The sequence below is a fragment of the Aulonocara sp. 'chitande type north' Nkhata Bay genome, linkage group LG6 (genome assembly GCF_057382095.1).
Source record: "Aulonocara sp. 'chitande type north' Nkhata Bay isolate Kocher_YH1m ecotype deep benthic linkage group LG6, A_spYH_male_GT1.1, whole genome shotgun sequence".
Classification (NCBI taxonomy): domain Eukaryota; kingdom Metazoa; phylum Chordata; class Actinopteri; order Cichliformes; family Cichlidae; genus Aulonocara; species Aulonocara sp. 'chitande type north' Nkhata Bay.
Window position 1 is genome coordinate 4,830,766 of NC_141349.1, and position 26,874 is coordinate 4,857,639.

General features: G+C 41.2%; 1 protein-coding gene across 1 annotated transcript; it reads right to left on the bottom strand.

Moving 5' to 3' along the window:
• LOC147327097 (ral GTPase-activating protein subunit beta-like) lies at positions 1-24,145 on the bottom strand. The gene is made up of 33 exons (XM_086294708.1): positions 24,044-24,145; positions 23,085-23,261; positions 22,315-22,517; positions 21,684-21,850; positions 21,406-21,580; positions 20,645-20,776; positions 20,426-20,571; positions 20,170-20,220; positions 19,293-19,337; positions 11,675-11,722; positions 10,914-11,065; positions 10,670-10,835; positions 10,406-10,535; positions 10,153-10,320; positions 9,672-9,786; positions 9,447-9,579; positions 9,253-9,314; positions 9,078-9,168; positions 8,866-8,987; positions 7,278-7,460; positions 7,009-7,157; positions 5,221-5,390; positions 4,337-4,440; positions 3,975-4,130; positions 3,453-3,638; positions 2,900-3,058; positions 2,549-2,666; positions 2,343-2,465; positions 1,742-1,821; positions 1,563-1,641; positions 1,165-1,219; positions 941-1,080; positions 1-866 (listed from the first exon to the last, which is right to left on the bottom strand). Exons 2-33 carry the CDS (start codon positions 23,238-23,240, stop codon positions 694-696), a joined length of 4,137 nt encoding a protein of 1,378 aa, XP_086150834.1. The 5' UTR covers positions 23,241-23,261; positions 24,044-24,145; the 3' UTR covers positions 1-693.
• Between the last annotated feature and the right edge of the window lie 2,729 nt (positions 24,146-26,874).

Below are 26,874 nucleotides of genomic sequence, written 5' to 3' on the forward strand. Positions count from 1 at the left end.
ATCACAAAAACACATGCCTCAGACCAGAAAGCTGGAATGTAAATTGAGTCTTACTAACCTTCACATGACCCGGAAAACTAGTTTGCTTCTCATAAACAAACAAAGCATGTCTTGCTTGGAGGAGGGCCTGGTGTAGACCCAGGACACACCGGCTTACTGCTTACCGACTGGTCATGGATCAGCAATTGACCAAAAATGATTGCATCAGTCAATGAGTTTAATCAGTTATATTAACCCCCCCCAAAAAAAACAACAACAAAAAAACGAAAAACAAAAACAAACATAGATGTGTCATTGCATATGCTCTGTAGTTTGCATTGTAAAGGTATTTTGCTATAAAATGGTCAATGCAATTCAACAGAGGACCAATTAGTTGGCTGATGGGATGAACATAAGACTCTTAAAGTACACAGGTTTTTGCTTTCCTTTTTAAAACAAAAAAAACATACAATATCTGTATATATTATCTTTAATTTCAATGTTTAGTCTAGTCTTTAGCTGGAGGCTGAAACAGAACCTTTTTTGTCTGATTGGCTAACTTAACAACCCTTTCATACTCTCTCTCTCTCGCTCTCTCTCTCTCACACACACACACACACACACACACACACACACACACACACACACACACACACACACACACACACACACACACACACACACACACACACACACAATTGCAGGGCTAGCAGATTAGGGTTCATAGAAAAGGGAAGAGTAAAAGGCAGGTTCAGAGTGGCGGCTGCGGTAGCGAAGAGTGATGTCATTGATCATGTGCTTTCTTCTAATGTGAGGTGGTGGAGTAGAGTCACTTTCTAACAATCTTCGGTGGCACCAGTTTATCACCATCTCCCTAACCAAAAAACCTGGAGACAGCGAGACGGTCAGACAGGAAAAAAGGCAGTCACAGATGCAGACATGAAGACAAGGAGACACATACCCAGTGACCTCTGGCTGACCACACTCCCGCTGACCAATGGGACTACCAAACCAAACTTGCTGGTGGTGTTTTCACTGACATGGATTCGGTAGAGTCCAGTTTTCAGAGGATGTATAAAAATCAGCTGGATTGTGGATATACTAACAGATTGATGGACAAAAGTGTGTTTGCACATTTTAAGATTTTTCATAGCCTTAAAGCGTGAGAATGAATGAGAGTTTTACCTCATCTCTGTTTGTGACCTGGTATGTGACAGGAGACCAGACACAGGGAAATTCTCTGAAACACAAAAACACATTTATCCTCCATTCACGGCATAGACAGATTAGATCCAGATCACCTACATTAATAGTTAATCTGCCACAGGCCAGGCCATTAAGATTCCAGAGCCTGTGTTTAAACATGTATTGAACTGTGTGAGTAGTATAACACTTTGTCTTTGAGCTGGCCTGAGTGTGTTGATCACTCTATGTGTCTCAGTCTCTTCAGCAAACTCTTCTGAATTTAAGACATCTCTCACTGGTAGTCTCTTTGTCTATGTGATCTGTAATGTCACCATGGACTTTAAATTTGCACAGAGCAAGCATGAACTTCTGTTTTCAGAAAAATGAATCATAGTTACCAATGTCCTCGAACCGTTCGACCCAGACTATCATCAAGTTGCATTCAGGGCTGTTACATGGCATCATTGCTGGATAACTCTGCACAGACATGAAAGATCAAGAGACAAGTAAGAAACGAGTACGTAAGATACAAATGAGAGGAACAAGGAAAAAAGTCTTTTATTTTGAAAGTCCATACATTGGATTTAGAGTGACGTGGTAGGTTGAGTGGTGACTCAGCAGGTGGGAACAACACCTCTGAACTCTTTGACGAGCCATCTAGTTCAAAGAAAACAAAATGGGTCAAATAAAATGTATTCATACAAAATTTAGAAATTACTCACAACCTTATATGGTGACATGCATTCTTAAAATCATAGTAAATGTTAGATTTCACACTATTATGTTTTAGCAGAAATATTCAATATTTAATGTAAATATTAATTCAAAAGTTTCACTTATGAGTGATTTTCTGTTTTATTGACACTCAGATTTGAAGATTGGGCGAGTCATAGGTGAAGCTCTTTCTTGTTCCCAACCAGATCACATCAGGTTTAGCCATGTTTCAGTGTTTCATGTTCTTTGAATCATCTTATTTTTAACAACTTTGCTTAATGTGGTTTCATTATTACATGAGTAATTACAGGAGTGTTGATTTGAATACAAAAAACCAAAAACCAAAATGAAGACATAAAACTTGCATCTCAAACACTAACATGCTTCCTCAAGTCACACACCACACAAACCCTCTGGGTCAGAAGTTTGGATTAAGTGTTTCACTAATGTACATTATGTGTTACCATGACTGTGTAGCAGTGATGGGACAATGAAGGTGAGCTCTGTCAGACTGTCTGTGAACATCAGGATGAACCGCTTCCCGTCAAACACACTCCCTCCGCTGTCACCCAGCACAGAAGAAAATTCTGGTAGAAAGAAAATAACCAATCTGCATCAGCAAGAAAAGCCTTAAGAGTGTTCTGTGAATGGCCCAATCAGCAACACATACCGGATCTGCTAGTGCTGACCCTGCCCACCTGTCCCACCTCCACCGGCCAACCAAGAGATGACAGGAAGTCAAGGAAGTGTGAATGGACATTGCAGGCCGACTCCACATTCTTCAGGATCTATACACAAACAGATAATAAAATTAACACAACAAGAGCAACATTTTCAAAAAACATTACAACAATTCGCAAATAATTGTATCTAGATCTGACAGTGTGTCATTGTCCACACAAAATGACACTGAAAGAGAAGAAAACAACTTTAACCGATCTAAAACTATATACAAAATATATTTAATTGAAACAAACGTTGAACACAGTCAGCTGCTCATTTAAAACTCTATTTAGGTTGCCTCAGCCTCTGTCCTCTGTCCTGCTCCCATGTAGAAGATAAAGGTGGAATCGTAGATTCTTGATGGCTGCTGGTCCAAATTTCTCAGGCTGTCAAAGAAACCAGGAAGAGATGAGTCGAGCACCACAAGCGGAGCTGGAACACCACTGATACCTGGATCCTACAGAGAGAGACACACAGATAAGCACACTTACACTTGTAAATACAATCAGGTACATAAGTGTTTGGACAGTGACGACATTTTGCCAATTATGCTTCTGTATACCACCACCTGATTTTAAGTCAAACAATTAACATGGTATTGAAGTGCAGACATTCAGCTTTAAAAGTATTCAGTTCAAAAGTATTACATCAACTGTTTAGCAATTACAGCCATTTTTATACATCATATCGTCAGAGGCTCAAAAGTAATTTTACTTAAGTTACATTTTATTTATATAGTGCCAAATTGCAACAACAGTTGCCTCAAGACGCTTTATATTGTAAGGTAAAGGCCCACAGTAAGGCAGTGAAGACCCCAACAACCAGGCGACCGCCTATGAGCACCTCTTTACCTTTACACTCTCAGGTGTCAGCAGGCCCAAGTGGGACAGGAACAGTCTTGCCGCCTGGAAATGGGTGACAGGTGGAGGAGGTTTACAGGTCATCGGGACAGCCGAACGACTGCTCGCTTGTGGTCGAGCCTCGACTTGCTGCTGTCTCTTTAAAGCTGTTCGCAGATGTTCTAGTTGCTGCTGCACCTGGCCAGTAAAAGGTTACACCTGGAATTACACTGTAATTACAACTGTCACACCTAACCAGTTCAATGTACTCAGGAAATAGTTTCAGTAATTGGCTTAACTATACCTAACAACCACAATCATCAGTCCAGATTTTCTCAGTCTCTATATGACTGCATCATCATATAAAGTAACCATTCAATCAACGTGTTTAGAAGAACATACCAAGTTTTAAGGAGAGAAAAAATTAATTACTGAGGAGCTGCCCGAGTCATAAACAGTCATCTATAACTGATAATTCGTTTTAAAGAAGGAGCATATACTAATATACTGGGTTTCATCCAACTTGGTTCTTACCTCCTCAGTAATGGTCTCATGCAGAGCTGGAATACTATGATCTGCTTTAACTGATGGAACTGTATCAAAACTTTCAGAAAGCAGCTGCTGTTTGATAACAGTTTGTATTCTGGCATCTTCCTGGGCCATGCTGTGCTGTTCTGGTATCAGGGGTTCCTGAAAACAATCATCAGGTAAGAGAGAGAAGAAATGACTGACCTAACCTGAAAAAAGTACTACAAAATATGACTTCACAAACTAATGGAAGACATCTAAGTGGCTGCGCACATCTTTTGTATAATCTATTGTAAGCTATGATAAAGTCCTCTGAAGGAATGCACAACATATACTGAATCATACTGCATCAGCTTGGAAGTGGCCACCTGTGTGTCAGCTTGTCCCTCGTGAGGCTTTGGACAAAGCTCTAGACTCCAGGTGTGGCGTCCTGACGCTCCCCTGGTCACCATGATGAGTGATGGATACTGTGCTGCATTCACCATTGAAAAGCAAAAACACAATCGAAACTATCAACGGGCAACTTTGAACCTCCCAAAGATTAGTTTTATGTGGAACAGTAGAAGCTGAAATCTAAAATATCTATTAAATATTACAGTATGTGTCGAGTACTGCCTGCGTTCCTGTTGTGCCAGGATCAGTGTGAGTATGTGATGTGATAAGCCTGTGAATGCTGGAAAGATTAAAGGTTTCTACTGTGACTCTAGCAATACCAGACACATGTGGCAGGGGATTCAGGCAGTAACAGATTATAAGGCTGTGTGACAACAACACCTTCTTAATGAACATTCTTAATGAGCACCCCTGTAATAAAAGCCATCCTTCACTTTGATGAGAAAGTAGTAAATCTCACCGTGGCTGTAAAAACCTGAGGAGAATGAAAATAAAGAAGGCAGCAGGCTGCAACAACATTTTGAGACAGGTACCAGAATGTTGTTTGTCAGCTCAGCATTCAAAACGACCATCTCCCACAGCCACTTACACCCTCATCAACAGACTGCAGTCAGTGGGGAGTAGGTAACAGGATCTCCATCTTTCTGTTCCATGACTGTATCTTTAGGGCAGTTCAGTTTCATGTCTGGAATGATGCATGTACACTGGTTTTCTGCTGCTATTGTTGCTGTGCAATATATTTATTTCCTGTACAGTTTTCCTTAATAATGTAAATAGAAAAACATTAGCTTCTATTCTTTTGTGTACACATCCCAGATTCCTTTTTATCAGTTTCACAATTAGTTGTATCAGGACTCACCCTGTTCACGTCCCAGTGTTTGCTCCAAAAAGGCTAGGATCATGGAGCTTTCCACCACAAAATATCTGAACTTCTCAAGACTGCTGTCACTCTGACAGGAAGAACGAACCAGAACATCCTCATTGAGGATACCACTGACGAAAGGGAATGCCTCTGAAACCTGCATAACACTGAGACAAATACAGACCACATCCTTAAAGCTAGAGATGCCCCAGTCTGATAGTTGGATAGGATGTTTGGTGGTAACAAACCAAGCTACAGCTCATCCATTCAGTATGTTTACCATGGAGCAGGTCAGCAGTTGTACGCTATGTTGCCAAAGGTTTTTGCTCATCTGCCTTCACACGCATGTGAACCTGAGTGACATGCCATGTCGGCACACCCTTTGCTTCGTCTGGAAAGTTTTCCATAAGGTTTAGAAGTGTGTTTATGGGAATTTTTGACCATTTTTCCAGATGCACATTTGCGAGGTAAGACACTGTTAATTGACAAGCTTGGCTTGTAGTTTCTCCTCCAATTCGTCCAAAAGGTGTTCTGTTGTGTTAAGGTCAGGACTCTGTGGGTAGGGTCTTGACATTACAATGTAAAGAACCTTGAGGAAACTGTTGTTCTGATTTGGTGCTATATAAATAGTATTTAATTGATTGTATAGAGCACTGGTGCACAAAGGAATTAGAGGAAACCAACAGCAAAGTACAGTGGTTTTGAGATATTTCACTATAGTTACACAGGGCTTTTCTTTTGATAGTTTGCAGTAACTTTAATTTGACTACAAACCCTGATGACTAAAAGGCTGTAAAGATGACAATGCTCTTTCTTTCTGTGTCATTTCATCTCAAATCAAATCACCTCTTTCTGTGATTTCTGTGAAATTTTAGCTTCACATATTAAAATACTTCTCTTGATATTTTTTTATTTTTAAAGAGGCCCATTCACCTACTTTTTGGGAGACAATGTTTTAACATGAATATCTTAAAACATTTAAGGTTAAAAGCCAAAAAGTTTGGACCAATGCACTAATTAAATCTCTTAGCATGGCCGATTTGAAATACAAAAAACAACAAAAAAAAAAAGAGGCAGTACTGTAAAGTCCCACATTGCAATAAAAAATAGAATGTGAGTTCTGTAAAAAAAAACAAAAAACAAAGAAACAACCCCCCCCCCCCCTTTTTGTACCGAAATAATTTGTACAAATGATTTTTAAAAAAGGGTTAATTAGCACATTTCATAGTTTTGCAAGACCAAGTTTGGCCACATTTCCGTGATCAGTTGTTCAATACAGCACCCTACACCCTACCCCTAACCCCCTAATACTAACACTAATACCATGGCACAACCAAGCATGGATCAGGCTATATAAATAAAACTGAATTGAACTCAATATGACTGAACTTTTAGTAAAATAATGCATTGTTGCCAGCGTCATGAACATTATTTGACTCATTTGTCTCCATTGCATCTGTGTCATGTGTGTGAAGAGCAATAAAAGGAGATTCACTCAGACTGAAAGTATAGCCAGGATCAGAAAGCTTTCTACGATGAAATGTTTAAACAATAACTGCTTTTGACAGTCTTATACCACATATACCACACCTTTGATGAACAGTAACACATTTTTGAAATGACATAAATCCTCGAAGCAATTCATGTCAAAATTCTGTTTTTGTTCCTGTTGCTTGTTAAGAAGCAACCAAAATGCATGATATAAACTAAGTCAGATCTTATATGCAAAACGATTGGTTTCTATAATCTCTACAATCTTAATGTTATTGTTACTGTGATGCTCACCAGCTAAGTGTGGCCTCAGCTGCCTCCTTCACCCTCAGAGAGGCTGGGTTTTGGTCTTTCTCCTCTTTACATCTCACTTTTTGTTCCTGTCTAGACTTACTGCCTGAAATCCCGAGTTCCACGATCTCCAGGACCTCCAACAAACACTCCTGAATAAAGTCAAATAAAACACACACTAAATAAAGCGCATGGATGTTCACCTGCTGGTCAGTCATCTGGCAGTTAGATATCTCATTGATACATAGTGATTAGTTGGTCTGGTCAGTTACCTTATGGCCAAGCAGTGTGGGATGTTGCGTTAACCAGACATTGAGACACTGGAAGGCAGCAACAATGATGGAGTGCAGATCTCTGGAGTGAAGAGGAGGAGGACGACTGCACTGAAAAACAATGTAGGTGCAGACTGAACTGACTACTCGCATCCTCTCTGACTCCTCCACTCGCACTTCCACCTGCAGGGGGATAGGTACAGGATCATAGTGGAAGACTGCCAATACTAAGTTTCCCTGTATAATTTTGAGAGATCAAGAGCTTCACATGTCAAGGATGCCTGTAATAATTTGGTTCAGTATAAATAACATTGATTTAAATGTAAGGTTTTCTTGTTGGCTATGTTATTTACCAAGTTTGAAAAATTAGACTTTTATAAATGTCTGGGTTTTGTATTAAAACAAACCATTAGAATCTTGAATCAGATTAGAAGTTTTTTGGAACTGCCAGACACATCTGTACAGACACCAATATGTTTTAATCATGATTTTATGCCCCCTTGGCAAGATAAGACTTATCATGACTGGAGAGAAAAGGGTTTAGTGTCTATTAAGGATATGTATATTGATGATACATTTTCTTCATTTGGTCAACTAAAAGGGAAATATAATCTGCCACATTCACACTTTTATAGATATCTGCAGGTCAGTCATTACATCCAATCCAAGTTTAAAGATTTTGCAACTCTACCGTCGGAGCACGGGATCTACGAAATACTCAAGAGCCAACCTGATTCCAGACAGCTTATCACAAAAATTGTACAGTTACTTGGTGACTCTATTGTAGTGCATACCGTTGGGATCAGGCAGGCTTGGGAAAAAGAATTGGGGATGAATGTGCCTGACTCTATGTGGAGTAAGTGTCTGTCTAAAATCCATTCCTTCTCCATAAACAGCCGACACCAATTAATTCAATTTAAAATCCTCCACCGGTTACACTATTCTAAGGTCAGACTGCACAAGATTTCTCCTTCTATCTCCCCAATGTGTAATAGGTGTAGACGGGCAGAAGGTACATTGTTCCATTACTTTTGGTCTTGTCCCTCATTAACAGAGTTTTGGTTTAAAATATTTGACTGGTACTCCAAGGCATATATGAAACCTCTACAGCCTGAACCTGAACTCGTAATTTTTGGATGTTCTCCAACGTCAGAGCTACTCCCGGTTAAAGTGCAGGGGCCACTGGAACTAGGTTTGATTGTTGCCAAGAGATTAATCCTGAGGGAATGGAAGTCCCCCACTCCTCCTTCCTTTCAGTTGTGGGTAACAGACACGATGTCCATAATACAGATGGAACCCCTTTTTGGAACACTTTGCAAGAGCCAGATTGGGCTAAACTCTGTAAACGCTCATCAACTTCAGCTTTTTGTATTCTTCTTGTATTGTGAAGTGCAAGTTTGTTTGCATTAAGTGTTTTTTCTGTATGCATCTGAGCCTGTCTGTGGTTGTCTTTGTTTGTTCTGCGTTTGTTTTTGTTTTATATTTTGAAAATTTAAAATAAAATTGTCAAAAAAAAGTAAGGTTTTCTTGATCTCGCTGAGTGTGTGTGTGTGTGTGTGTGTGTGTGTGTGTGTGTGTGTGTCTCCACCTTGGCCAATCCTCCCAGTACTTCCAGGGCAGACAGACAAACTGCTGAATCATTCCTCCACTGAGACGTCAGACGCTGAGTGAGCAAACGTAGAGATTGAACCCACAAAACTGCCACTGCATCTGATTGGACGCACATTACTGCAGTTAGATTCTTCAGATATGAGGGATTGATAATATAAAACAAATTTAACTGAACTGATTTGTAATTACTCGATCCTCTGGTCCATCGGTTTGAACTGGTCTGACTTGCTCCCAAAGCCTGTTTGAGTTTACTGGTCCCAGTAAGCAGGGGCTCAGTTTCCTGAAAGCAAAAGCAAAAAACTGTTTTTGTCTCATAAAATGAAGGCAAATGTAAGTACATATCCCTAAATATCAGTAAACTCACTTGTTGAGTTCGTCCTGCGGGCTCTAACACAGCTGAATCCTGAATCAGATTCAACATGGCCGCTATACAAACACCAGATCAGAAGTGATTACAATGGAAAAATCTTTCACATCAAACACTCAGATATGAACTTCTGTTAACTGGCTCAAAAACTGACCCCAGGACCAATAATTGGAAAAGAATCAGTAACTAACCCAGGAGGAGCTGTATGTTACAGGTGTCTGCCTCTGTCTGCAGAGCTCCAATCAGGACACTGATAAGGCGTGGCTTCAGCAACAGGAGGGTACTTGTTGCAGCATCAGCGCTTAACTTCCTATCCTGTAACTCCTAAGCAGCAAAGTGAACACTACTGCTACAGTGATCCGGCTCAGCTCTGCTCAGGCAAGGGTACGTTTTTAAGCAAGTGCATGATAAGTTACCTCTAACTGGACTGATCCAAAGTGCATAGGGATGGGCAGCAGGGAAAGCAGGACTAGGATGGAGGCTCGCCTTAAATCCACCGGAGTGACAAAATTCTTAAACTTCAGTAGCTCTCTGAGTGAGAGAGAGTATGAGAGAAGCCTTTAGTTTAGTAATATTTACCGTCGTTGAGATTCAGGTGAACAACAAAATCCAACAGCCCGAAATCCTGGTAGGTAATAGCATCTATCAGCATCCATGAGCTCATGACTCAGCCTCCAATCAACTTGCCAAATTCCATAGATGAATTTTACCAATTGCCAATTCCAATTTTAAGTTGTTCTGGGCTGAAAGATGCTTTACAACCCATTCTTCCTCCGTTTCATTCTGTCTGGCTGAGTTAACGTCTAACATTACTAATGTCAGCTTTATTCTGCTATTTAAAAAAACCTCAAATAAACTTTTCTCATTGAACAATTACAGTATTTGCAGTACTTGCACCTGTCAAGCAGCACATTTTCCAGAGCTGAGATAAAGGGAGGTAGCAGTATGTTGACTCCTCTTAGGTCACAGCAGAACAGAGAGGTGGAGTTCAGCAGAATGGAGGCCGGAACAGGGGAACTGGCCTTCTCTGACACTTGAAGACCCTGTACCAAAACCAGGTAGAACCTTGCAGAATAAGAGATGGAGAACCATAATCATTACACTGCTCAAAGATGGGTGGATAGCTCTGAACAGGTGAACAGACAGGTACCTGGACAGGTAGACAGACAGAATTTCCTCTGCCGTCTTCCTGCAGCTGAAGATCCTGCAAAGTGTCCCACAAGCCTCAGCTCGACCTGCCGCCCATCCATTTGACATCACAGCAACATCACCCTGCCCAGCTAGAGAAGACAGTTCAGTAAGTAAGATATGGAAGCACAGCAAGAGTACACAAGGAATACAAGAACTACTGTACTGTGCCTACTATGTGTACGTGTAGTATGTGTTTTGCGTAAACAATACTGCAGAGACAAACCAGAGTCTCTGCTGATTAGTGCAGCATCAAACAGCCAGCAACCAAACAGATGTAGAAGGTGGTCCACATTACACCTGAGGGGTGAGGGAGAGGGTCTGAGAGATGAACAAAACAGGGAGGAGAAGGAAGGAAGCTGGGAGAAAGATTTCCAATGGCATGATGGAATCTGAAAGAAAGGAACAAGCAATAAGTTAAAGAGATCAAGAAGTGCTACATGACAAATGAAAAAGAAGTACTGTGGTACCGTGGGAGTCTTGGTGGTTGTCTTGGAAAAATTTGCTGCTGTCACTTGTCTGTTGTATGGAGGGGAGGAACTGGTTGAGGAAGGGGAGCTTGGCATGCTCAGTACATTCACTGGAGTGGGTGGTGCACTGCCAGAACGAGGCCGGGAGATACCTGAGAAAAAAAAGGAATAGCAGCACCATTTCGCTGATATTTACAAAAAGAAAAAAAAGTGTGCAAGTGGCTTTAATCTTCTCTCATTGGTGTATCAGAGTTGTAAGTGGGGATTTGGAAAGGTCAGAGTTTCACTTGTGAACAAAATAGACTAATTCAATTTGACAAAGACTTTAAGGAAGACAATAGCAGCCCATCAAGTGGTAGCACTGTTGAGGAGAGAAAAGAATATGTCTTTATATGTAATATTTCAGGAAGCCTGATGGCCACAAGCTTTTTAGCTTGTTTTCCAAGTAATATCCATTCATCCTGTTATTATCTTGTGCTTATCCAAAGTTGGGTCGTGGGCGCAGCAATGATCCTTCCAGAAGTCCTGCAATGGTGAAAATCTGCTCCACTGTTTCGTGCCCAGAGCAAAATCTGGTCAGTGCCTCATTTCAGCACCATCGAATAAACTTCCTCCAGAAGGCTGAGAATGGTAATAACCCAATAATTGGAGCAAACCCCCACCCCATCAACATATTTTCTAAGTGCAAACCATCACCCTGATCTGTCACTCTACAGTGAAACTGAACTGAACTGAAGTCAGTGGTTATCTGTGGAGCTTACCATAGGAGGGCAGACGGTCTCTGAACGGGCTTTTGGTCACAGAAATACCTAGAAGGAAAAAAGAAAAAGAATTACCAAGCTGAAATAGTTAAACCAAAGCATTGATGCCAATTTGGCCTAACAAAACATACATAAATAAACAATAAAACAATAATAATAATAATAATGATAAAATCTCTAGAATATTTATACATTGTTGATCTAATAAAGGTTTGGGTCGGGTTGTACTTCATGGTGCTAAACTAAATTAAGTGAAATTAAGCATGGACCAGAGTTGGGTATGATGCGTTACAAAGTAACACATTACTGTAATCACATTGCATTTTTAAGTAACACAGTAATGTAACATGTCACTGCCATTATTCAGTAATTACAATGATCAATTACAATATCAAGAGAATTACAATTATCTTGTTACTTGCATTACAAAAGGTTCTTCATTTATTTCCATGACCAGCTCACAGAAAGAAAATAAAAACATCAAACATACATGCTTTGTCATTCATGGGCACCTGTGCTACATTCAGCTGATTTCAGTTTGTCTGTAGAACAAAAACGATACCAAAACGCTTTATCGAGTCCACCAGGAACTGAGCGGTGCTCCAAGTGGCAAAGGAGTACCAGTCAAGAGCAAGGACGGCCGCCTCTTAACAACGGCGGAGGAACAAGACCGACGATGGGTCCAACATTTCGAGGAAATCCTGAATCAACTGGCGCCCATGTTGATGATACCCATAGACGCCTTCTGCCCCCTGGATAACCTTCCAGTTAACGTTTATCCAATTACTGTTGCGGAGACAAAAGCCATGATTCAGTCAATGAAGGCTGGCCGGGTCCCGGGGTTGGACGAGATTTCGGTTGAAAAATGGCGGTGACCTTATAGTCGAACAACTTATGGCCCTGCTCAATCACTGCTGGGAGACAGTTCTGAAAGATTGGAGGAAGGATGTCATCGTGAAACTGCCGAAGAAGGGTGATCTTGCTAATTGTAACAACTGGCGTGGGATAACTCTCCTTTCTGTTCCAGGAAAGGTTCTGTGCTCCGTGCTTGTCACGGTTGACGCTGGCCAACCGTGGGGATGTGAGGAAGGAGGACCCAGGCATGGAGATCTGAATATAAGCAGTGCGTTTATTTACAGTGAATGGAAAAATAACAATAATTCCTCAGTGCATTCCCGACTCCCGTGTCATGTCCTCTTCCCAGTGCTAGTGTTCCTTGTCTCCGCTCCTCAGTGTCTGAGCACCCCGTGCTTGCTGCCCTCTTGTCTCCACGCTTCTCGTGAAGTCACGCAATGATCCAGTGTCGGAGGGAGCTCCATCGCACTCTTAAGTAGCTCCTCCGACGAGGCTTGATCAGCTGTGTGATGGTCTCCAGGTGTGGCCAACCACCTGGCAGGGCCACACCCACCAGGCCTGAAGGTGCCTCAGAAACTCCAGCATCCACACACACACACACACACACACACACACACACACACACACACACACACACACACACATATACCTGCAAGAAGGGAGAATGAGGGACAGCACACCAAAAGTACACATGTCCATAATTGCTTAGGGACCCTGGTGGTGCGCTCAGACCCAGGACACTGACAGTGCTACTCTGACGTAGGGCTGCTCGATTATGGCAAAAATGATAATCACGATTATTTTCACTGAAATTGAGATCACGATTATTTGACGATATTTATTTCGTCCGCCAGAGCTTATATTATTTTTTTTTACATGCTGTAGTGCCATTTGTGGGAGCATTTCACGTTGCTATACATCAATACAACTGTTATAGCCCATATTTTTAAAATGTGTATGTATTAAGTCCATAGTAACTACATTAATTGCAAAAAAGTGCAATAAACTACAAAAAAAAATTGAAAATCGTTTTTGTTTTGTTTTTTTACATATATTTCTACTTGGAGAAATTTAAGAGGTTTATCCCTCAAAACTTTAAATACAAAAAAGTTGCAAAAAATAGTTTACAACAACAGGAAATTTATTTTGAGTGTCTTCATAGTTTTATTTTTGGAGATACAGCAATTTTTATATACTGCAGGAAAAACAAAAAAACAATCCTATGATGCAAATTTGCAAAGAATGTGCATGTGCATCAAAATAAACTATTTCCAGCAGTGCAATTCGAGTTCTAAGGCCTACAAGTAAAAAAACTACATTTTCCGCGAAAATGACGTCACTTGCGATAGTTCGCGTTGACGTCTTTTTCAATGTGGGAAGTGTTACGAACAGCTGATCGGATCGGCAAAGCGTGTTTCTGGAATATTATGTTTTTGTTCCTGCAAGCGCTTTTTATGCAATTTTTGCAAAGCTATATGTGGAAGGAAACCGTGACCTAGGACAAGCTGATGGCATAAGATGTAACTCCTCTGGTTTCATATGGAAAAAAATTTATTGTGCTAGCTTAGCGGTTCAGGTTCTACAGGGATTTAAAAATAGTTATACAAAACGAGCATGCTGCTCTGACCGGCTTTAAAGGGTTAAGAATAACAATGTATTGAATAATGACTTTAAAAAATAATATAAAATAGTGTGCAAATACTGATAACAGTGCAAATGTTTGCAATATAAGAAATAAATGAAAAATGTGAACTTTGCAGTGTTGCTCTGTGGTGCAGCTACGACACCATAGCAAAGTTTACACACTGTGTCTACTTGATCCACATCTGACTCCGCGAACCCATAATGTTTCCACACCACTTAAGTTTTTTTTCTTTACCTTTCTTTTCAACCAACGGCAGTCACTCTCCTCTCCAAATAACTTCTGCTTAGCTTTCCGAGCTTCCCTCGGGTCCTCTTAATTGTTGTGACGCGTGTTTGAAATGCAGAGCAGTGCGCTTGATTTGCCACATGGAGCAGCGCGAGAGTAAAGCATGAGGGAGGGGCTAATAATCGGCTCAGTCATTTTTAATGATCGTTGAAAGCCCAGATCGTAATCGTGATTAAAATTCGATTAATTGAGCAGCCCTACTCTGACGTCTTTGTTTGACAGTCGATCAGCTGCTGCGGAAAGAACAAGCCGGGTTCCGGAATGGACGATCCTGTTCAGAGCAGATTTTTGTGCTACGGACAATAATCGATCAAAGTGCCGAGCTACAGCAACGACTGTCAATCAATTTCATAGACTTTACAAAAGCGTTCGACAGCGTGCATCAAGAAACGATCTGGAGAATTGCCGGTCCTACGGCATACCGGAGATGTTCGTTAGCCTCCTGAGAAACATCTACCACGAGTCAAGCTGCTGTGTCCATACAGATAGTGGGATTTCGGACTCGTTCGAGATCAAGACGGGAGTCCGACAAGGCTTGGTTATATCGCCGTTTCTGTTTGTACTGGCTGTGGATTTCATCTTGCGGCATACCCTGCGGGACAGGGAGCATGGAGTCCAAGGACACGACGGACGACAAATTGCAGATCTTGATTTCGCGGACGACATTTTGCTGCTCAGATCTACTCAACGCTCCATTTGTGATTTGACCACCATGCTGGAAAATGAAGCGTCAAAGATTGGCTTGCAGATCAGCGCTGCAAAAAGCAAAGTCATGCGGCTCGGTTAGGCCAGAGCAAATACTCCGGTACTCGTTGGCCACCACCTGCTTGATGAAGTCAATCAGTTCACTTTTCTGGGCAGTGTGATAACACCAAACAGTGGCTCAGACAAGGACGTCGCCTGTCGGCTTGAAAAGGCAGCATCGGCCATGCGCAACTTGAATCCAGTTTGGAGATCGACCGCCATCTCGATATCATCCAAAGTCCATTTGTTCAATACGATACTCATACCAATGGCTATCTATGCGAATGAAACATGGAAGTCGACGGCAACGATTACCCGACGACTGAATGTTTTCCAACAGCACGGCCTCCGACAGATTCTCAAAATTTCATATCGAGATCATGTTACCAACGAGGAGGTCCTTCAGCGCACTGCCTCACAACAGCTAGCAGACGTGGCATTGGAGCGACGATTTCGTTTCGCCATCACGTTCTTCGCCAACATCCAAAATGATTACCGAAGATAGCCATGTCATGAAGACCTGTCATGGAGCTGCGGACGACCAAAACAGACGTGGAGACGGTCATTCATTGAGGGCCTGAAAGCGGTCGATCTTTCATGGGATGAGGCTGAAGATGTGGCTGCAAACCAAACTCATTGGCGAGCCCTTGTGGCCCAATGCGCCATCCGTCACAGGAGGAACTAAGTCTAAGTAGAACAAAGAGCGGTCTACAGTGGAGATATGGAGATATAGACTTTACTATTACACAAAATAGTAAGGCAGATGTTGAAGTGGAGGATGCCATCCTGTACCTCCTACACAGAGCCCACTCACACCTGGACAAGGGAAAAAGCACGGTCAGGATCCTGTTTCTTGACTTTTCAAGTGCCTTTAATACCATCCGGCCCTGTCTGCTTCAGGAAAAACTAAACAGGATGCAGGTGGACTCCTGCCTGGTCACTTGGATCTTAAACTACCTCACCGACAGACCACAGTACGTCAGGCTGAAGGACATCACGTCTGACACTGTGGTCAGCAGCACAGGAGCACCACAGGGAACTGTGCTGTCCCCTCTTCTCTTCACCCTGTACACCTCTGATTTCTGCTACAATTCTGAATTATGCCATATTCAGAAGTTTGCAGATGACACAGCCATCATGGGGTGTATCTGGGATGATCAGGAAGAGGAGTACAGAAGTCTGGTGAGGAACTTTGTCACATGGAGTCACACAAACCACATGCAACTCAACACCTCAAAGACCAAGGAACTGGTTGTGGACTTCGGGAGGTCCAGAGCAGGTCCACTGCCAGTTCAGATAGAGGGAGAGGAGGTGGAGGTGGTCAACACATACAAGTACCTCGGGCTGTGGGTGGACAACAAACTGGACTGGTCATGCAACTCAGTGCCGACTGTACTTCCTCAGGAGGCTGAGGTCTTTTAACATCTGCAGGAAGCTCCTGAGGATGTTTTACCAGTCAGTGGTTGCTGGAGTACTTTTCTATGCTGTGGTGTGCTGGGGGAGCAGCACAGCAAAGAAGGACTCATCCAGGCTGGAAGAACTGATCAGGAAGGCTGGCTCTGTGGTCGGCATGAAACTGGACACTCTGGTGACAGTGGCAGAGAAAAGGACATTAAAGAAACTGCTGGACATTATGGACAATGCTGGGCATCCTCTGCACACGGCCATAAACAACCAGAGGAGCCTGTTCAGTGACAGGTTGCTTCTCCCAAAGACCAACAGACTTAAAAAACTCCTTGTTCCACACGCCATCAAACTGTTTAACTCCTCTCTGGAGGGGAGAGGGAGGGGAAACAGGAGGACAAAGGAGGAGGGAACAGCTGTAGTGCCTCTTCACTGTGCAATACTTAATATCCAACGGAGCAATAGACTCACAATACTTGAAATGTGCAAATCCCTTGTATTCTTATTCGTATTTATTTTATTTATCCCTTGTGTATACTCTGTATTTATATATATGGTATATTTCTGCTCACATTCTGTAACTTCTGTCGGTGCTGTGCTATTGGAAACCGAATTTCCTGGAGGAACCCACCCGAGGGATTAATAAAGTTTTATCTAATCTAATCTAAAAGACAAAAGAGCAATCAAAGTTATACATTATAGTTCTAACAGAATTGCCACTCTGTAAGCATCTGCAAGGCTAACACAAAGAATCCAGGGCAATGATAAAGCTGGTTAGGCTGACCGCAGCCCATCAGTCTGACTAGGGATGGGTATCGTTTAGGTTTTATCCGATACCGGTGCCAAATCGGTACTTTTGAAACGGTGCCGGTGCTTAAACGGTGCTCGAACCGGTGCTTAAAGAATGGAGAACACAAACTTTGTCCAAAAACCTCTCATGTTCAGCTGGGTTTTTTTTGTAAAAAGATAACAATGTTAGCCTTTTCTGCAGCTATGGGGCATATATGGCATCACTCTTGGCTGGAAGCAGTGCTTAAACAATGGAAAAAACACAAACTTTGTCCTAAACCTCTCATGTTTAACTGTTTTCCACTTTTTCTTTGGTCATTTTAGCCTTTTTGTCCAGGGTGAAGGGAGTACCTGCCATCAAACAAGAAGACAGCCGCATGTAGCTATGATGATGTTTGCTAGTTCACCTTACATGCATTAATGTAATAACGTGGTTAGCCTACTCAGCGTAAATTACACATGAACAACATTAAGCTACTCCCGCAGAGAAGAACGGCTGCTGCTGCATCATCATCCTCATCATTTCTGCTACACTGGCAGGGCTAGGGGCCAGGACTCTCCTCTTCGGGTTTTTGGGGGATGTTGCTCCGGGTCCGATAACTGGCAACCCACCCGACGTGCACGGTGTGAGGTCTCGCAGCAAGCTATCAAATACGGCGCATTTCTCGGCTTTTAAAAAAAACGCTATGCGTCGCCAGCTGTTTAATCGGATTCTTGGTGTTACCTCCTTTGACAGTATCACAGTATCAGCTTAAAGCACTTGCTGCTGCTGAGTTTGCATATTTTGCTGTGAAGTACAGCCAGACTTTTGACCGCTTCGCCTTGGACATTTTTAATCTGTAGCTCTGCTCTAACAGAATGTACGTACCTGGCCCCGCCTACTATCCTCGGAAACGTAAAATGATTGGCTAGAAGTGTATCACAGCTCAGGACACCGGTACCCATCCCTAAGTCTGACCCTGACAAATAACCAAGGCAATGACGAGCCATCAAGTTTGCTTGATGGTCATATTTCTACGGTAGAATCACTCTGGCGATCACTTTAAGATCTGCTTGGATTGGTTTTGAACAACGCTTTGCGTTGTTGGCTTTGTGATCATATGTAAATACTGAAAGACAGACTCCTAATAATTATGTCATAGGTAATTATTTCAATTTTATGAAATAACACACAAGTAATGTAACCAGTAGTGTTACTTTTCTTGAGTAGTGACCCCAACAAAACTATAAAAACAAGTACACATTTGATATCACTATATTAAGTATTATGGAACAGTGCAATTACTCTAAGATCGCTGTCAGCAGGAAATAAGCAGGGATTAAACATTACATTTGTATTCACTCACACGTCCAAATAAAAATAATTGGATTTAGGTGTTCATATTACTTCGATGGCCACAGATGTTTAAATATCAAAAAAAGATCTAGGTGCTTCTACAAACATTTGTGAAAGAATAGGTCTCTCTCATGAGCTCAGTGAATTCCAGCGTTCTACTATGATAGGATGTCACCTGTGCAACATGTTCAGTTGTGAAATGTCCTGTTAGACTGTTAGTTGTATTATAACCAAATGGTAGACACTGAGAACAACAGCAGCTCAGCTATGAAGTGGTAGGCCACCTGGATCAGCAAATGCTGGGAATAGTATGTAGTAGTTATGTTCAACATATGATTTCATATGTTGAACATAACAAGCTAGGAGCATAGCATGCAGCTATGCAGCATAGGTTACCATGACAGTGTATCCCAGTAAGAGGTGAATAACCACTGAACAACACCGAAACTCACTGGTAAACCTAAAATTACCTTGCTAGTTGTTGCTAATCTTGTTTGGTTCTCTCAAATGACTAATTTAATTAGTTAACTGACTGGTTTAATCTGATCAGTTTGGGTTACCAAAAGAAGGCAGCCGGTCTCTGAAGTGCAGTTTTGTTGTCATTCCTGAAAAAACACACAAACAAAGCCAGAAAACTATGAATAAAAATGCTTCCTAAAAGTGATGTAATATTTTTGTTAAGGGCTGTGCATTAAAGCTGAATGACTGTATTTCATTTCGGCGCTCTTCATCCCTACAGTGGAGTTTAAGTTAAACAATCAAGGTGTGATTAAAGTGCAGACTTTTATCTTTAATTCAAGGGGTTTAAAAGAAATATTTTATTGTCTATTCAGGCGTTACAGCCATTTTTATCCACAGGCCCAGATTTTAAGAGCCTCTAATGCTGACTGAAAAACAGTTTCATAAACAGTTTCAAGGCCAGTCTTGTTGTTGCATGAAAAATTAAGATAAAAGATCTAGACGTCACTTCAAGTGTTTCACTTGCATTTGCTATGTTTTTACTGGAACTTAATTAATACAAGTGAAGGAGGAACAGTCAGACTGACAAAATAAAACCACTAGTGTTTATGATGATGTGACTGGTGATATGAGAAGAAGAATGAACTCTGAAGTCTCTGAAGCTATACTCTGCACTGATTCTGCAAAATGCTGTAAAACTGATCAGATGGGGATCTAGTTAGCCCAACGTCTTTTGACCCTATGAACATGGTGCACTGTTTATAAAATGGCTGCAATTCATGCAGAGTTCATGCAAAACTCCTTAAATTAAAGCTGTACTTCAATCACATCTAGATTTTTTGATTTGGTAGTAGTACAAAATCAGAGATTGCACAAATATTTACGATGTAACTGAATTTGTAATGTGTCATGCATGTAAAGTAGAATGCATGGGTGTGATGGGTTTGTATGAGTTCACGGAGTGTATTGTGTGTATACCAGTGTTTGGAAGGAGTTGTTCTATTGTTTCTTTACTTTCCACAGTCACACCTATAAAAAAAAACTTACAATGAATTCCTCAATGTTTGGTTATCATGGTTAAGTCTCAACTATAATTTCATTTTGGTATTTTTAGAATTTATCTCTATTTTGTGATTAATGACAAGAGAAATCAGTTAATGTAAAAACTTGGCACCAGATAGTGCCACCAGGGAGATGCCTATACAAAGAGGTTAATGTGTAAAGGTCAGCGTACCCAGGAAGGCGTCGACAAGGATACCGACTCCACTCATGGCTTTAAAGAAGATGTTTGGTAGCTGACTGTCACCTCTTCTCAACACCTCCCCCTGTGAAACTTGAGATGGAACAACAGCTGCTGTGCGACTAAGCTCCACCGGATTACTGGGGGTCAATGAAAAGACATGTCACATGCCAAGTTAAAAACATCTGACCATGTTTCTGAAGCAATTGTTACCTAAATAAGTGCAGGAACCTGAACCAGGTCTGGGGGATTCGCTTATCATCCATGTCCTCGGGGATCAGGGCAGCATCTTCTTCTGGGACTTTAAAGTGAGGGAATGATGGCCCAAAAGTCAGCTGCAGCAACCTGAGCACATTATAGCAATGCAATTATGGACAAAAAAACCATAGGAGTCTGCTCAGTGACGGGTTGCTTCTCCCCAAGTCTAGGACCAACAGACATAAAAACTCCTTTGTCCCACATGCCATCAAACTATTTAACTCCTCGCTAGAGGGAAGGGGGAGGGGAAACGGGAGGACAAAGGAAGGCGGGGACAACTAAACTTTAGTGTTTGCACAAGCTAAACACTAAACAAGAACTAATCACACGCAATAGACTCACAACAGTCGCAATAATGTGCAAAAGACATTTGGCTGCTACATCTCATTAATGAGTATATTTCATTGCTTATTTATATATTCTGTATTTAAATATGTATATATATGCTATATTTATGCTTATATTTATATTTTATATTCATATCTATCTATCTATCTATCTATCTATCTATCTATCTATCTATCTATCTATCTATCTATCTATCTATCTATCTATCTATCTATCTATCTAGTAGATAGTAACAACATAGCACCAATAATCCAACAAACAAACAATACAATATAGTTCCCCAACAACAACAATAAAAACATCTCCCCATGAGTATTTTGTGGCTGCTGCTGGACAGAACTCAGTCACAGTTTGTGATGTTTCTGAACCTGGAAGTTAAGGCTGCAACAACTCTGCACCACTGTTCCACAACTGCAGGCTGATGTCTCCAGCTGCTCAACATCTGTCTGCATGTCTGCCATAGTGAGCGAGATGGAAAACATCGAGAGCAAGACAGCAGCCACACTTCAAGGAGCACTGCCATCAACATGTCTGATACACCACCTATAGAAATACAAGGACAGGTGAAGAAAGACTGGTGAGACGCAGACAGGAGAAATGGACAGGAGAGACAAATAAAGATACAGGGGGTTAGGATAACTATCACCTGCAGCAGTTGCTGGAGACAGCATGGCATGGTTGATGCGAAGCAAGAAGTGCAACAGAGTCTCCCAGGTGTCTCTACTCATCATGGTACTCTCTTTAGCCAGTACTTGGACAGCACACAGAACCTGCTGATAGAGAGACAGGTAGACCAGATTTACCTGGTCAGACCTGAGTGGAGAGTCAAGAAGAGAAGAGTTCAGAAAAAAACAGTAACAAGTACAACCACATTGATCTGCATGACACCACACTAATGGCTAGTCGTTGGATATGATTAATAGAAGAATTTTATCTTTAATAATCACTGTCTCAACTGGTTTTGGTCTGGTAGGTGTCACTAAATAGAACAGCTTTGTGCAACATAAGGTAGAAGAAACATCAACTATATCAATCTGACCTGACCGATATTCATCAGCCAGTAAAATAAGTATTGATAACTGTTAACACGTATAACATGTTGTTATAACCACATGAATATAATATATGGCTTAACTGGACTCAAAGAAGGGCTGAGTAGCATCTAAAAACATCAGGTATTCAAAACTAACAAGGTCCTTAAAGGTCAATGGTTCCTTAGTGGATCCCTGTATGGGATCAGTAAATCAGGGTAATCAGGTCTAGGAAAGATTGTCTACCTGGGCAAGAACAGATTGAACAGGTGTCGGAGGATCTTCTGGACATACAGGTTGGGGTCTCTGCTGATTGGTGGAGGAGTGGAGTCTCTTGGGGAAACCAGGGCCATTAGCCAATCAGTGTAGATGTCCACGCAGAGTTTGACGGTATCTCCTTCTAGTGGGAGAGTGAGGCCATAACACAAGACCTCCATTGTCCACTTTACCTGCATATTCAGATTATCATTATTATTATTATGTTTCTGTCCTCAGTGATTAGGATTGAGATTAAGATTCAGATGTTTCTTTTGTATTTTTATGATGTGGTTTGTGTTACCTGCACAAGTAAATAAACTTGTTACATTCAGTTTTATTTATGTGGGTTAAATCACAATAACAGTCACCTCATGAGTACTCCAGTAAAGCTAAGAGAGCTGTACAGAGGTTTGGAAGTTACATATACTGTCATAGATACGACTTATGTTTCAAGGAAAATTTACATGCCAAACAGAAAAAGAAGTCCAGACCTGTCATCCACTGAAAATATTTGGTGAATTATTAAACAAAAAAATACAACAAAGGAGGCCTTTGTATCTAGGTTTTAATGATTGGTAAAAGGCTACATTCTCTGTTTATTAATATTTTACACAGCCCCTCTACATTCTTGGTAACAGGGTCTGACTGTATCCAACTTGCTTTGCAGTAAACTGGTCTGGGCTTCAAGTCATTCTTCACTTCCTGCTGTGTTGTCTACCCCCACTGTGTGTTTGGCTTTAGTTAGAGGTCACACTCACCTGTTTGTCTGTGCATAGCAAGCTACGGGTGCCAGGGTTTCCAAGGCCAGCTCCCAGGGGTTTCACCACAGCAACAGCAATATCTCTGCCTACAGAAGGCGGGAAACAGCTGAGCACGCTCACTTGACACCGCCCACCAGACAGTGATTGGTCCATGGTTGGAAATTCAGAGCTCAACTGCATAACAGACACGCAGAGTTTCTTATCGTGTGAACTGCTTAACAGGCCCTTGGCATGGCAGTTAAAGTGTAGCTGCAGCTACATTAAAACTGTCAGATGTGAGAACAGGTAAACAGATATCAGCAGCTGCAATCTTCCCTTTTTGCATTTTGTGTACATGTTTATTCTGCAGTCTTTCTAAAGTTCACATGAAGTTGGAAAATCTTTCATCTTTGATGCCTTGTTGTCAGTTTAACACATTTACACTGACAACTGAATTGCAACATGAATCTCTAACATGTGAGCCTGAAAGTGTTCAGCTCACGGATAAAATTATCTAAACTATTATAAGGTACAATTACGCTAATGTAATCTGAGGTTAATGTCTTACCGTACAATACAATTTGTTATACAATCTATAAATTCAACTGATACAGGATAAAGTGGTTGTTTGTTATTTTGAGTTCATCTAATTTGAAAATATCTCTTCACAGTGTCCATATACAGTCCTTCTCTTAAGAAGAATAGACAGTGGTTAGATGGAGAGAGAAAAGCAGATAATAAAAGAAAGTGAAGGACACAAAGTAAATTGAAGAATAAGATGTGCTGTTGCAAGACATTTGATCACTAAGATCAGGGTGTTTAAATAAAAGTAAATAAATAAAGTTAAGTAAATAAATAAGTCCAGCTTGTATTGAAATAGTACTGCAGTAAATATACTTCCAGAGAAATGAAATACTGATTACAAGACAGTTCAACATTTCTAACAGCAGATTCCACATGAAACTGAAGTATCATACCTGCACAGGTGAGTCCAGCTGAATGGTTTGCAAGTGAAATTCTTCGCTACCACCTGCTGACACCAACAGTGAAATCAAATCAGTTACTCTAAGGCAAAACTTTAAGCTTCAAGTCACCTTCTGCTGCTGCCTTCAGGGTCAGTTAGGAAATGTGACATTTCAGTCTGAACCGGTTTAACTAGAGGTGTACCTCTTGAGCTGTTATTGCCAGACTGCAGCAAAGCACGGTGTGCAGAGACAGTTTTTAGCTTACATTAAACAGATGGATTTAGTATCAACATGTAGGACCTTCCTGATAGGTTGGTGTCATGTAATGACTCTGTTTGTTTTACTGAAAAAGCTCCATGTGTTAGAGTCCAAACCAGTAATTATCTACTGCTATTCATTCAGATGCTGCTCTCAGCAGTAGTTGGTTGCTCAAAATGTTCCCTAAGAACATCTTGATGCTCAATCATCCAGGTAAGGAAATTCCAAAAAGTTGATTCTGTTCATCTGGTCGTAGCGTTTTCAGTGGGAGAGACATTTAGTCACTCATCCAAGTGACTTCTTCAGTCTCAGCTGACTGCAGGTTTCCCCAACCTTATAAACAGCACCTTTTCACAATGACTGAAACTAGCGCTACTGAATGTGAGGTCAGTTGCTTGAACATTAACTGTCATGACCATTGATCAACAGCCACTGATTAACAACCACTGATCAAAGACCACGAGTATCATTCACAGAGAGTTGGGGAATGGCTGCAATCACAGCATTGTAAGATGGTGACAGATGTACCCTTAAGCCCCCTCCTCGATTTAGAGATGGTCTTTCCCTTTTCACATTAATGGCCTCCTCCTCTTTCAATTATGACGTTGAAAGAGTGTCCACTGGCCTGTAGGTGTAAATAGATTGTGGAGTCCTGGCCTGATGTTAGCTCTTCTGTTTTGTGCCACTGGCTTCGCCAGAGGTTGTTTAGTTTCACCGATGTATAAATAAGGTAATATAGATCTTTATTGTCATTGTTACCAGAACAATGAAACAAACAAAATATATAAAAAAATCTACAGGTACAGTGTAAGGAGTAGGATCAGTGCAGTATAAAGTGTGATGTGATTGCTTGTATTGCACTTTGAGTAAGGGGTAGGAATGCTGGTTGCTATTGTACAGTTATATAATAGAGGTATAAAGTCACAGCAATTCACCAGGCACTTAACGGTGTACAATATATAACTCTATTTGTGTGGAGGGACCCGATCTTTGGAGTGGATACATTTTTGGCGCAGCGTGTTTTGGGGTTTAAAAGCCGCAGAGAGAGAATGTTCTGATACTTATGAGACATAAGGGATCACTGAGGGTTTTCGCTTAGGCAGCAGTTGTCCTTTTTTCCTGGATCGGCTGGAGCTTTCTTTAGGCGCCTTCCCAGCTTTGACAAATGTCCAGCTGGGATAGCTACATTTACTCAGAGCCTTCTTGATGTGATGTTCTTCTGCTTCCCTGGCCGCTGTGTCTGTGGGGATGTGTTCGCTCTGTGTTGTAGCATCCTGATGACACCCAGTTTCTGCTCCTGTGGATGATGAGAGTCAAACCTTAAACACTGATCCGTATGCGTAGGTTTCCGGTACACATCAGCTTTTAGATGTCCCTCATTACTGATGGAAATCTCAGAGTCTAAGAAGGCTAACCTGCCACTTTTCATATCCTCCCTGGTGGAGTTAATGTGATCAGTGAATTGTGGTATGTTCTAACATTTGATTTTCACCCATCCATATACCTGAACCAATAGCTTGGTGGTGTTCCAGGGTAGGATAACCAAGCCCTCTTTTCCATTTCTTCCATTACAGTTTGGCCACAGTGGGTGAAACTGGGGAACCCATGGCACAGCCATGTTTCTGCCTGTAGTACTGACCTTTGTGTGTGAAATTTACAAAAGAAGGTTAGGGATGAAAAATCTGACTATTTTACCCCCCAAAACAAAATGTAATCATAGTTTGTGATGTAAATTCTGTTCATTTGATATAAAATGAGGTCAGATAATTGTCACAACTGTCACATCCAAAAGTTCTCCTGGCATTGTATGAAAAGCAAAAAAATCTAATGGTTTTGAATTACACAGCATCAAGTAGTCAGTGTGCAGCTTGTATAACAGTGTAAATTTTCAATCACAGACCGGAACAGAAACACTTTCTAGACACAAATAACTGTTTCTGCATCAAATTAATATCATCTAAATACATTACAGATGAGAGGAACTGATAACTAGCTCCAAGTGTTACCATTTTATTAGCCACCAGCCACTAGCTTAATAAGAGATAGCCAGTATGGGCTACAAACAGTTCAGTGACTGACATTAGCGTGTGCCTTGGACAGGTTCACATTTAAACAGGTCAATATTTCAATGTTGTTGAAACCGGGCTTCACGAGGATGTCAGTTAGTAAGATGCTTCACCAAGTTTTTTCCCACTATTGTTCATGTGTACAGCAATTACTATGGGAGGGAGGGGGCTATTTGGATAACTGTGTGCACCAGTGTCCTGCCAACTTGTTTGGCAGCTGGTGGAAGCAGAGTTGGCATTATTGCAAATGAGTATCTAGCCAAACGGTTAACCCTGCTCAGAACATATACGACCTACTGTACTCACATACATATAAAATACAGTTGTTTTAAGAATTCTGAAGTCAATAGGTACTGCAAGTATCAGTTCTCATCCCTAATTGAACCATGATGCAGCGAAATGCATGATATTTTCACTGCATAAAAAAGGCTATTAGAGTGCAGGAAAAGGACATTCTTCATTTTTAAAAGCACTTTCTACTCAAAAATTAAACAATGAACAAATGAAGATCAAAGACAC